Genomic DNA, 13,761 nt, shown 5'->3' with positions numbered 1-13,761 from the left:
CGCTCGATGATGGTGTGTGGGTGGAGGCTTATGGCCTTGGCCCAGAAGTGAAGTGTCGGAGCTGTGCTCCTATCACTGAGGGTTCACACTGAGAGCGCCCTATAACATCATATAATGTGACATGTTCTTTGACATATTACACTATATTTGGTTTGCAAGTTGTGAGCCAAGTTAGGCACTCTGAGCTTCCCCCTCACAGACCTTGATGTGACTTGTTTGCCTTCCTTGTTTTTTCTAGTTTAGGATTTGTTTGGCAAATTAGGAGTGTGTTGTTGTTGAGTAGATTAGTAGTGACATGAAGGTATTGGATGAAAAAAGCCTCAGAACCCCATTGGGGAGTAACCCTCCTCACAACTAGAAAGGGTAACTACTTTATAGGCAAAGAAAACCCCTTCAGATTTACAGTACTAACAAATTGCTATTCTTGTGTAAAGCTCACAATTCTCAGTAAACAGTTCATTTGTTATGGTTTAATAGAATAAAGTTCACATTAAGCATTGTGAGTGTTTTAAGATGATGACCAAGCATTTCATCTTGTGGCTGCTTTAAAGGATTAAATAGGACTGAACTTGTAAATGCACAACTTAGTGCTCATGAGACCATGCTTTGGTGTATCACTGGGGGACCACAAAGTTGATGAAAAAGCTTGTTGTGAAATGTAAAGTCAAATATTTGACGCAACATAGTAGAGAATAACATGGGGAAAAAATTATGTTCATGTTTCTGCCCTGTCCCCACAAACTCAGTCCCCATCCCCACGAGCTCGGTCCCCGTCTCCGCCCCGTTAGCTTGGTCCCCATCTCCTCCCTATCTCCGCTCGGTCCCCCGTCTCCACCCTGTCCCCGCAAGCTCGGTCTCTGCCCCCACGAGCTTGGTCTCGATCTTTCGTCCCGTCCCAGCAAAACATCCACACAAGTGTTGAATAGTTTTATACTGAACACAGCTACAATACTACTTTATCTGTAAAGCAAAAAAAGAAAAGATATAGAAATTTTTTTCTACCTTTGTTGTCTTGTTTCTGCTTTCCTCATCTTCTCGTCATTCTCTTCCTTCCATCCACTGTCTGCCTTCTCTCTGCCTCTGTCTCTCCTCCCCCCCCCCCTGCAATTGGTCTGGCATCCATCTTCTTCCCTTTGCTGCCCCCATGGTCTGGCATCTCTGTCTTCTTCCCTCAATTTCTCCCTCCCTCAGGTGTGTTTTAGCATCTCTCCTCCCTTCAGATCTAGTATCTGTCTCCTCACCCATCCCCAGTGCTCTGGTATCTATCCCTCCTCTCTCTTTCCCTTCCTTTTCTGATCTATTTGTTTTCTACCTCTTTTCTCTTTCCTTCAGAGTCTTCTCCCCTCTCTCTCCTACCCAGTAACATGCAGCGTCTGCTCCGCCCTCCCCTCACCCTCTCTCTCCACTTCCTTCCAACGTGCTCCCCTCTCTCTCCCTTACCATGTTCCTCTTTCCCCTCCCCCCTCTCTCTCTCCACTTCCCTTCAGTGCCATTCGCACAGTCCAGCAACCCCCTCCCTCCCGATCGCCACGGTCCGGTCATCTCCCTCCTCCCTTCCTCTCACCTTTGTGGCAATTTTAAATTTTTTCTGTCTCATAGCTGCCCGAACTAGCTATAATCAAGTCACGCGCGGGTGCTTGCAACTTCTCCTCTGACACAACTTCCTGTTTCTGGTTGTGTCGGAGGCGAAGTTTCACTTAGCTGCGTGCGACTTTTTGAAAGCTGACTTGGACAGCTGGGAGACAGAAAAAATGAAAATCGTCATGAAGGTGAGGGGAAGGGAGGGAAATGCCCAGACAGCAGTGATCAGAAGGAAGGAGGGAGGGGTCTGCTGGACCGCGTGATTGGTGACTGCGTGCTCCCTCAATTAACTGCAGAGGCAAGGCCATTCACTACTCCATGATGTGGTGAATGGCCTTGTCCCCGTACCTGCGGCGACCACTTTTTTCCTCTCATCATTTTGGCGGGTTACCCACAGCTACCTGCAGCTAGCCATGGGTAACAGCCACTGTGTCATTCTCTACACCAGTGTTTTTCAACCTTTTTTGGGCAAAGGCACACTTGTTTCATGAAAAAAATCACGAGGCACACCACCATTAGAAAATGTTAAAAAATTTAACTCTGTGCCTATATTGACTATATATAAAGTAATTCTCTTGAATAGGAATCAAATAAACACAAAGAAAGTATTTTATAACTAGTATTTAAGCCCGTTACATTAACGGGTGCTAGAATATATGGCTGGCTGTCTTTCTTTATTTATGTCTCTCTCCCTGCTCCTGTCTCTTTCTTCCTTTCTTTCTGTCTCTCTCCCTCCTGCAATTTTTCTCTCTCTCTCCCTGGCACCCTTTGTCTGTCTGTCTGTCTTTCTTTCTGTCTCTCTTTGGTCCCCTGTCTGTCTTTCTTTCTGTCTGTCTCTCTCCCTAGCCTCCTTTGTCTGTCTGTATTTCTTTCTGTGTCTCCCCCCCCCCCCCGCCCGCCCCACTTTCCTTTGCAGAAGCAGCAGCGGTATTTCCTTTCCCCTCCAGATCCCTGTGAAGTAGTAGCAGCATTTCCCCCCCACCCACCCCCCATTCCCTTCTCTTCCCCCACCACCACTTTCCTTTGCATAAGCAGCAGCGGTATTTCCCTTCCCCTCCAGGTCCCTGCTGAGTAGTAGAAGTATTTTCCCCCACCCCCCATTCCCTTCTCTTACCGTGAGCTGCCCTGCTCCGTTCAGCCCCTCCCCCTTCCCTTCCCGCGTGCTGGCCTGCTGCTGCTGAAGGTTTTTTTCGGCGACTCCTCCTGTTAAAATTCTAATCCTGTTAAAACTCCCCCCCCCTTCCCGCAACCGCTCCTGTTCAAAGCGGCCTGCTGAGGTTCGCGGCCGGCTGTAACGAACCTCGCAGGCCGCTCTCCAACTCGGTAGCATGTTCCCTCTGATGCAATCGCGTCAGAGGGAACGTGCTACCATGTGGAGAGCGGCCTGAGAGGTTCGCTACAGCCGGCCGCGAACCTCAGCAGGCCGCTTTGAACAGGAGCAGTAGCGGCTGTTGCGGGAGGATGGGGGGGGGGAGTCGTTGGTCCTACAGGCCGCTGTGAACAGGAGCGGCGGCAGGACCATGAGGCGGGAGTGAGCTGTTCGGCTTCCCCTATCTGGGGAAACTGCCGTGCCGAGGAGAGCCGGGAGTGAGTTTTTCGACTTCCCCTATTTGGGGAAACCACCGTGCCGAACTCAGCTGCACATCGGGAGTGAGTTGTTCGACTTCCCCTATCTGGGGAAACCGCCGTGCCGAACTCAGCTGCACGTGGGGCCGTAGTAAGCGCGGGGCATGCTGCACTCTTGGCGGCCACGGACATACGGATCATGGAAGCACGCCGATAAGAATGCGCATGCGCCGCCTACGGTTTTATTATATAGATGCTGCCACCGCCAACAACACCGTTGGCGGCGGTGGCACTCAAGTGGCTAAAGAGCCGCAGTTTGCCGGCCTAGGGACAACACTGGAGGGTGGCCAGCTGTGCACCCCCTTGGGACGTAAACCCGGGGTGGGGCAGTCCGCCCCCCCCACCCTGGTATGCCACTATCTGTACCTCACTCCCTCCCTATGACCAAAAATTCTCCTTTCTTCTATTCCCCGTTTACACAACCATCTCTTTCCCTCCCTTCCTCTCTCCAAAGTCCATGCCTTCTGTGTCCAAACACTCATTCCCTCCCCCACCTCAGCATCTCTTTCCCTCCCTTCCTCTCTCCCAAGTCCATTTCTTCTGTGTCCAAAAACGCATTCCCTCCCCCACCTCAGCATCTCTTTCCCTCCCTTCCTCTCTCCCAAGTCCATTTCTTCTGTGTCCAAAAACGCATTCCCTCCCCCACCTCAGCATCTCTTTCCCTCCCTTCCTCTCTCCCAAGTCCATGCCTTCTGTGTCCAAAAACCCATTCCCTCCCCCACCTCAGCATCTCTTTCCCTCCCTTCCTCTCTCCCAAGTTCATGCCTTGTGTCCAAAACGCACTCCCTCCCCCCTTTTGTGTTCCGTGTTTGCCTCCCAGCCCATCTTTGCAACTTTCTCAGCAAAACGAAGCTCAAGCCGCGAGGCTTGTCTTCTGCTTCCTGCCTGCCCTGCCGCACACAAATAGCCGAACGGAAGTATTCTCCGACGTCAGCGCTGACGTCGGAGGGCAGGCTTTGCTTAAGCCCTCCCTCCGACGTCAGCGCTGACATCGGGGAACGCTTGCGATCGGCTATATGTTAGCTGCAGGGCAGGCAGGAACAGAAGACGAGCCTCGCGGCTCAAGATGTATTGAACTCCGCGGGTCCCCCGTCCAGCTCTCTCCTGTCCACGTGGGGCGGACCGCCCCTCTCCCTAGACTGGTGGTACTGCCCTGATGGCGGCCCTGACCGTACGGCACACCAGGCAACAGCGGTTGAAAAACACTGCTCTACACCATAGCTCCTGACCAGAAAGTACAATAGGGCTCATATTTTAGGAAAGGGAAGAGATTATGGCCAATTAACTTCCCCATAAACCTTTAGAAACACTGTGCTTTTTTTTTTTATGAGGTTGTTGAAAAAAAATGCAAATTTTTACCTATATTTAATGCCATATATCACAACTGTACATCTTCCAGTCTTTTTCTTGCACCATTTGAAAGAGCAATTTTTTGGCTACAAAACTCACCGAGCCAAATTTTTGACCTGCTATTCCTGATAGCTTAAAATAGGCCTGAAAGTACACCAAGGTTTTCAACCTGCGGTTAATGTTAAAATATGTTGGAGATGTAGACAGGCACTGGAATAATGAGAGAGACTTTGAATTGGAAATTTGTTGCTTTCTAATAACTGTAAATTTAAATGTGATCAAAGTACAGTATGGTGAGGAAAGAGTAACAATTTCAAAGACAAATTGTTCTTCACATTCACTTTAAATGCTGCTCATCATACAGCTAGGCTGAGTACAAAGCCTTGAATTTGTTGTCAATATTGGACAACAAAGTTCATGATTAGCTGTATTGCCATCCTGTTGAGGTTGTCATTGGAGGTTCAAGAACCATAAAAATATGTTCCTCTGAAACCCAACCAATATCTCTTTTAAGAGCCAGTGAAAGGATTGAGCAGGGCCTTGAGGATGCAAAAAGGTTAATTAAAGGGAAAGGGATTGGGACTTATATACCACCTTTTTTGTAGTTATACAACCACACACACAAAGCGGTTTACAAACAGGTACTTCAAGCATTTTTCCTATCTGTCCCAATTGGCTCACATTCACAATCTATTTAATGTACCTGGGACAGTGGAGGATTAAATGACTTGCCCAGGATCATAGGGAACAGCATGGAGTTTGAACCCACAACCTCAGGGTGCTGAGGATGTAGCTCTTACCACTAGGTCACACTCTCCTCTTTGTGTTCTGAGAAGATTTCAGAGATATTTCCAATTCACCAATAATTGTCATACATGAAAGCAACATATTGCCTAGGCCAGTGTTTTTCAACCGCTGTTCCGCGGCACACTAGTGTGCCGCGAGATGTTGCCTGGTGTGCCGTACGGTCAGGGCCGCCATCAGGGCAGTACCACCAGTCTAGGGAGAGGGGCGGTCCGCCCCACGTGGACAGGAGAGAGCTGGACGGGGGACCCGCGGAGTTCAATACATCTCGAGCCGCGAGGCTCGTCTTCTGTTCCTGCCTGCCCTGCAGCTAACATATAGCCGATCGCAAGCGTTCCCCGATGTCAGCGCTGACGTCAGAGGGAGGGCTTAAGCAAAGCCTGCCCTCCGACGTCAGCGCTGACGTCGGAGAATACTTCCGTTCGGCTATTTGTGTGCGGCAGGGCAGGCAGGAAGCAGAAGACAAGCCTCGCGGCTTGAGCTTCGTTTTGCTGAGAAAGTTGCAAAGATGGGCTGGGAGGCAAACACGGAACACAAAAGGGGGGAGAGAGTGCGTTTTGGACACAAGGCATGAACTTGGGAGAGAGGAAGGGAGGGAAAGAGATGCTGAGGTGGGGGAGGGAATGGGTTTTTGGACACAGAAGGCATGGACTTGGGAGAGAGAAAGGGAGGGAAATAGATGCTGAGGTGGGGGAGGGAATGAGTGTTTGGACACAGAAGGCATGGACTTTGGAGAGAGGAAGGGAGGGAAAGAGATGGTTGTGTACACGGGGAATAGAAGAAAGGAGAATTTTTGGTCATAGGGAGGGAGTGAGGTACAGATAGTGGCATACCAGGGTGGGGGGGGGCGGTCTGCCCCACCCCGGGTTTACGTCCCAAGGGGGTGCACAGCTGGCCACCCTCCAGTGTTGTCCCTAGGCCGGCAAACTGCGGCTCTTTAGCCACTTGAGTGCCACCGCCGCCAACGGTGTTGTTGGCGGTGGCAGCATTATAAAATACTTTCTTTGTGTTTATTTGATTCCTATTCAAGAGAATTACTTTATATATAGTCAATATAGGCACAGAGTTAAATTTTTTAACATTTTCTAATGGTGGTGTGCCTCGTGATTTTTTTCATGAAACAAGTGTGCCTTTGCCCAAAAAAGGTTGAAAAACACTGGCCTAGGCTACAGGTTGACAAGTTGAATAAATGAAGGTTTATCAGCTTTAGTGTACATTTTGATGGGCCATTCACAAGAGTATGTGAAAGCAGTGGATGTCATAACCTGAGTTAGCATGGCATGACCAACAAGCTTGTCTGCACCATGCAATTTCATACCTCTAGCTCATTTGCATATTACAAGCATTTTGGTTTACTTCTGGAACAAATTATGTTTGCAAACCAAGGTTCCACTGCATGTATGCATTTCAGACCTAACTTTTGGCCAAAGCAAGGCCAGGTTAAATGTGAAACAGAATGGTTTTTGTAGCAAAAAATTTTAAAAAATTTTAAAAAAATTGGATGATGTACAGTTGAGATATTTGCACCTATAAAATGGCCAAAATTTTTGTATAAAGCACAAATATCATTTCTTTTTTTGTAATTATATCTTAACTTCCAATTGGCTTCAAAGCCTCTTAATGCAAATCCTATGTGCATGTCATGTGCCATGACTGCTGTTACAGTTGTGACTTGAATTGAAATACAGGTCAGGAGCAATGATGAGTCAAAGTAGACATTAAATTTTTTTTCTAACATTTTGTGCCTACTTTGCTGGCTCATAACAGGGGAGGTAAACTAATGTTATATTCCAAACTTTGCATATGAAGTTTGTTAGACTGTAATAAATGGACAAAGTTGCCATTTTGTGTTAGGCAGAGTACAGTACTCTGAGAGTGACCTGCTTTTTACAGCTTCTATCTCAAACCAATAGCTTAAAAATTTTATATGATTTTATTTAAGGCTACAGGGAACATCCATGCAAAATTTTATTCAATTTGGAAGAGGTTGAATGGGGATGATTTTTAATATTGAACCACTTGACATGGAATGACCCATGCGCTCTCCTCCTCCCTTTTCTGAGAACCCATTTTATTTAAAAAATTCCTTGGTGTCTGCAGCTCCCTGCTGCTTGCTCTCACCTGTTCCTTTTTTCTGGGCTTTGAAAATATTTTTTTTTTAATTTCTAGATGTTTGGGTACCTCAGTTCTTTAAAGGATACTTCACCAGTTTGTATGAGTAGGCTCTATTTCTTAATTTTAAATCAGATCTTAGATCCTGTAGTAATTAGAAAAACTGAAACCTTGAATAGTATTCATTGAGACACTGAAATTGCAAGTATCTTGAAAAACAGTAATATATAATCGGTGAATATTGCTGTTGTATGTTGAGCACTATATCTTCTCCTTACTGTCTTGGTAGTGCAAAAAGTTGAGGATAAAGGTTCTTAAATTATTTTTAATGTGGTGCTATATGTAATTTTCAAATTTTACCCAATTCTTTAGGGCACTAGGGTTGTTGATACAGATGGACCAGAGAAAGATCTAAAAGGGAAAGCTCCATTTGAGGAAAAAAAACAAGATCTTAAGCAAGTGGAGGATGATCTTGGCAAATTAAATGGCCGAGGCTTACCCAATGGAATGGATGCTGACTGCAAAGAATTTAAGTAAGTTCTAAATTTTGAGTATGTATGTGATTTATGTATAGAGTGAATGCATGGGTTCAAATTCTGCAATGAGTTTTTGTAATTCAAATAAAAGAAAAATGAAAGTGGCCTGTCATTTTGCCCATGAATTGGACAGTTTTGAGATATATAGTAGATTTGTAGAAGATCATCTTTATAATGGCATGTTGTGTTGACTATTCTTCAATCGGCTTTAACATGTGCTCAGTTTCATAGGTAGTTGAATTCTTTTTTCATTCAAGTTTTCATATTTTGATACAAGTCGGTGTAGGTTATGGCAACCCTTTTAACAGCTTTCTGATTGCAGCCATTTTGGTTGTCTTGATGGTCAAGACAGGAGGCTTGTGACTTAAAAAAAAATGTTTTTCCTTTATGTAGTCGTACACCTGGAAGCCGACAAGCCTCCCCTACAGAAGTAGCAGACCGTCTGGGAGCTAACTCTAACAGCACAGAAGGTTTAGGACAGCTTCCTAACCCTACAGTCAGCAAGCCTCTGATAGAAGAATTTTCAAATTCTGAAGCTCAGAATCTTGGGGTGATGGAACAAGTTGGTCTTGATTCTTTGCAGTTTGACTACCCAGGAAATCAGGTACAAATGGATTCTTCAGGTGCTGCCATGGGACTTTTTGACTACAGCTCCCAGCAGCAGGTCAGTGTCAGATTGTAACAGTTGTTTCCCATAAACTAGAGAACAATACATATAAATTTGTCATCTGTGCTCTTTTTTTCCTATCTTTATATTTACCTATATATGGGCACAGGACCAATATTTTATTATTGTTCCTTCTTCCCCTTTGGTGCTCAAGAACTAGTGCATGAACTGGGCAATGCCATGATGGTTTGTCTTCTTTCCAATAAACCATTAAATGTTTGTGCTCTGAATCTTTCTTACTGTTATGTAAACAGAAGAAATAGTTAATCATCCTTTTATTCCAGTGGCCAGATCTACTAAAGTTATGCAAATTTTAATTTATCATTTTTACATAAATACCAACAAACCTTCACAGTGATCGCCTATGTAGTATTTGTGGCCATGTGCAATTATACTTCATTCTTAAAGAGAACATGCAATCATACCCCTGCTGTTTTGGGGTGAACTGCCTTTTCATTCTGGTTACCCAGGGTTTCATTATGCTATTAAGGATCCTCTATTCCCATTCTCATAGATTCTGCCTCTGTTTTTCTCCATCATCATCTCTGGAAGAGCTTTCCATGAAAAAATATTTACTAAATCTTTACTTTGGAGCTTCACATCAGGCCCCCCTTGGCTCTATGCGTTTCCTTTTATCTACATTTTTATTGGTTTACGATGAAAATATGTACATGTCACAAATACAGTGTTTCCCCGAAAATGAGACCCAGTGCCTTTTTGGAGCCCAAAATTAATATAAGACAGTGTCTTATTTTTGGGGAGGTCTTATTTTTTTTTTCATATACAATGATTATCTCTCCCTTCCTCTCCTCCACCCCTATCTCTCCCTTCCTCTCCTCCACCCCAATTCTTCCTATTTCCTTTCTCTCCCCCACATGTGCAGCATCTTTCCTCCCCTCTCACCCATCCTCTTGTGCAATATCTTTCTATCCCTCCCCCCTCCCTCCCATCCCCCTGTGCAGCAGAACCCTTACAGCTTCTATCCCTCCCTCCTTCCCATCCCTTGTGCAGCAGAACCCTTGCAGCTTATATCCCTCCCATCCCCCCTTGGATAATTTTTTAATCCCTCCCATCCCGCTCCCCGCCGCCACAATGCACCCCCTCTCCCTGCTGACCCATTCATCTCTCCCACCCATCTGAACCCCGACCATGAGACCGAAACACAGTACCTTATAACAAACCGCATCGTCTGCAGCATAGGCCCCATCGCGGCTTTCTCACGCCCAGGCATTCCTCTGCCGCATTGCTGATGATGTCATCAACAGTGCGGAAGAGGAACGCCTGGGCGTGAGAAAGCCACGATGGGGCCTGTGCTGCTGACGATGGCAGTTTGTTATAAGGTACTGTGTTTCGGTCTCGTGATCTGGGTTCAGATGGGTGGGAGATATGGAAGGGTCATGGGGGAGCGCTGCCGCCACCGGCGACTAGGGCTTATATTAAGACCTACCCCTGAAAATCATGCTAGGGCTTATTTTTGAGGTAGGTCTTATTTTTGGGGAAACAGTATTTATGAACAGAATGCAAGCGTGAACTTTTTTCATAACACACTTTTCCTGACCTTTTGCCACACCCATCTCCTGCTGTATTTTTGTATATTGTGTGCTTAATAAGATCACCAGATCCTGCAAAATCTTTATCCCAAATTCAACTTTGAGCTGAAGAAACAGTATGGAGTGGAGAAGTAGCCTAGTGGTTAGTGCAGTGGCCTGAGAACCTGGGGAATGGAATTTTACTTTATTTTATTTTTATTCTTATTTGATTTTATATAACATTTTTAAATTGGCATGTTAGATTGTAAGCAGCCCAGAAGGTTTTGACCCTTTGAGCAGGGTAGTAAATATGAATAAACTTAGAGACTTGGAATTCAATTCTCACTGCTGCTCCTAGTGACTCTGGGCAAGTCATTTAACTCTCCATTGCCCCAGATACAAAATTAGTACTAGTATATAATATGAAAACTGTTTTGAAATCAAGGTGGTATATCAAGTCCAATCCACTTTCCCTTTATGCAGCTTTAGAAGTGGAGGAGGTGAGAACATCCCATGAACAGGAGGAACCAAAGCTCAAAACCCCCCAAACTGCTGGATTTGACATAAAGGCCCATGGCACCATTGCTTAACAAAGACTAGTTATAATTGAGTTAGAAACAAAAAGAGCAGAATAGATTGCTGAGTCAAAATATAGCAACAAATGTTTTTTGTTTGTATGATAGAATAATTGAACATATATTTGTTTATTTGATCTGAATTCACACTTGTCCTTAATGCCCCATATAGCAAGAATGGTAGGAGTCTGGATATGTAAACTAGAGAATGACATGATGACAGAATTCATCACCGTTCCCGTCCCCGCAGGAAACCATCTCGTGCCATTATTTACATAACATAACTTTATTCTTCTATACCGCCACAATCAGACAATTTCTGGGTGGTTTACACTGAAGAGAGCTGGACAATCAGAAAAGTACAAAATACAAATAGCAAGAGTACAACAATTTCCTAAGAGTAGTCAGAGTAAAATTATTGTTATTAATATAACTTCTATTTAGGAAATGAATTTATCAAACAGTACAGTCTTAATTTCTTTCCGAAATGCGCCTTAAGATACCCTGGCTCCACTGATGTAATTACCTAACCAAGACTGCTGCTTGCTTGCTTGAAACGAAAACATCCTATCCAGAAAAGACCTGTATCTACAACCAGTAATTTTTGGTTAGGCTAATAAATTACAATTTCTGGTTATCCTCATAGGGCTGTATAGCACGAAATGAGACAAAAGATAGGTAGGGGCCAATCCCCAAATCAGCTTAAAGCATATAGAAGAGAACTTAAATATTACTCGTGCCTCAACTGGCAACAGTCTATAGTAGGGACTAACATGATCACTTTTTTTCAGCCCAAATATCATACGGACAGCCGTGTTCTGTACTATTCTCAATTTTCTCAATATTTTTTTAGCTGCACCCAAATAAACAATATTGCAATAATCCAACATAGATAAAACCAATGCCTGCACCAATAATCTAAAAGATAGAGGATCAAAGTATTTTTTGATGGTCTTTAGTTTCCTTAGTGCAAAAAAGTACTAATTCACCACTAAATTCGTATGTTCTATCATGGATAAATGAGAGTCTAATGTGACTCCTAATATTTTTATAGATTTGGAAATTGGATAGTCATGACCATTCAAGTGAAGTAATATTCTAGTTATTTTATCCTTTGGACTTGCTGGGAAAAATTTTGTTTTTTCTGTATTTAATTTCAATTTAAAGTTGATTGTCCATTGTTCTATCTCAGTCATAATGTAAGAGATTTGTTCTAAAATTTCATTAGTTATGCTATTTAAAGGAATTAAAATAGAAATATCACCTGCATATATATAAACATTTAAATTCAACTTTTGCAGTAAATGTCCTAAGGACGAGATGTAAATATTGAATAGGGTGGGTGATAACGGGGAACCCTGAGGTACCCCTGATGGGTTATTCCAAGAACAAGAGTATTTCCCATCACAAACCACTCGATATGATCTTTTTGTCAGAAAACCTTGAAACCAGTTCCAAACTCTTCCCGAGAGCCCCATTGCATCTAGGCAGTGTAACAACATTTCATGGTCAACCAAATCAAAAGCACTGCTAAAATCTAGTTGCAAAATTAAGGCACTAGTGCCTTTACTAAAAAGACTGTAAAGGTGATTAAGAATTGAAGCTAAAACTGTCTCAGTGCTAAAACCTGTTCTAAATCCTGACTGATGTTCATTGAGGATATTAAATTTTTCTAAATAGTTCACTAATTCCAAGTTAATCAATCCTTCTAGCAGTTTGGTAAATAAGGGCTACGGGCCTGTAGTTGGATTTTAGGGCAATTCAGTCCTTTCTTGAGAGTTACTGGTTATGCCCATTTGTACTCTGATTCTTCTCTCTCTCCTTAAAGAATGTCATGGGGATGGTTTCCCACGGTTATCTGAGGGGATGGGAACTGTGTTGAATTCTGTCACTGTGTCATTCTCTAATGTAAACTGAGCTCAAGATTAAGAAAAAACTTCTGATATCTAAAATGAATTTAGATATTTTATATATGGTCAACTTTCAGTACTGTCCTCAATTTTTAACTCTTTATTATAAATATTATATGTTTGTGTTAAAAATATTTCTAATTTTTTTCTATAGCTCTTCCAGAGGCCAAATGCATTAGCAGTTCAACAGTTATCTGCTGCCCAGCAACAACAGTATGCATTGGCAGCAGCTCAGCAACCTCACATAGGTAAGCTTCCTCTACCTGTGCTTTTATGTCCAAATCGGCTTGTTTTGTTACGAATAAGTGCTCACTATTATGTGACTTTAACAAGTAAGAAACCAAATGGAGTAGAAATGTACCTACTGATGAAAAATAATAGTAATTAGTTCTCCACAGTTGTATTTTAATTGTATGTGCTTATGCAATTTTAAGGCATTTCACTAAGTTAACACCTGGAAAACACTTGCCCAAGATTGTGGTTACTGGAAACATGAGTTTTGTAAAGGCCTTTGAAAATCCAAGGCAAGGTAGACACATCATAGGAAAATAAATGCTTGCAGGAAGTAGAACAGAGAGCTCAAACATAGGGAAAGGGAATGGGACTTGTATACTAATTTTTTGTGGTTACACATTCAAAGCGGTGGGCAATGGAGGATTAAAGACTTGCCTAAGTTTACAAGGAGCAGTACTGGGATTCAATCCCACTACCTCAAGGTGCTGAGGTAGCATCTCTACCTTTAAGGCCACTCCTCATCTGTGTCTGTTTGCCAAAATCATTACAACAGACTGCCATTCATATCTGGATCTTTATTATTACAATAGGTACTGCATACACAAAGATTGAAAACCCCCCACAAAAATTGTATATCCCTAGTCTCATGGAAGGAACCAAAGAAGATAATTTCCTTGGCCCCATTCATAAAAGTTAGAATTTTATTATTTTAATTTTGATTAGCTTTTGAAGGCAATACCTTCTTCAGACAAGAAATTAACAAATATCAGAATATGAATGAAACATGAAAACATCTTTTAATTTGAATTTAAATTTTGGACTTGGAAACATTGAAAG

General features: G+C 43.3%; 1 protein-coding gene across 15 annotated transcripts in view; it reads left to right on the top strand.

Moving 5' to 3' along the window:
- PUM2 (pumilio RNA binding family member 2) overlaps window positions 1-13,761 on the top strand; it is a 315,445-nt gene that overhangs the window by 116,204 nt on the left and 185,480 nt on the right. For 12 of the 15 annotated variants that reach the window (XM_033938769.1, XM_033938776.1, XM_033938780.1 and 9 more), the window contains 3 exons: window positions 7,846-8,006; window positions 8,403-8,673; window positions 12,845-12,938. In XM_033938769.1, coding sequence (XP_033794660.1) covers window positions 7,846-8,006; window positions 8,403-8,673; window positions 12,845-12,938 — 526 coding nt within the window. The remainder of the gene's footprint in view (window positions 1-7,845; window positions 8,007-8,402; window positions 8,674-12,844; window positions 12,939-13,761) is intronic. The other 3 variants (XM_033938772.1, XM_033938771.1, XM_033938770.1) reach the window with 1 other exon arrangement.

The sequence above is a fragment of the Geotrypetes seraphini genome, chromosome 3, assembly GCF_902459505.1.
Source record: "Geotrypetes seraphini chromosome 3, aGeoSer1.1, whole genome shotgun sequence".
NCBI lineage: Eukaryota > Metazoa > Chordata > Amphibia > Gymnophiona > Dermophiidae > Geotrypetes > Geotrypetes seraphini.
Note: the sequence above shows the minus strand (reverse complement) of the source record. Positions and strands in the feature narration are given on the sequence as shown.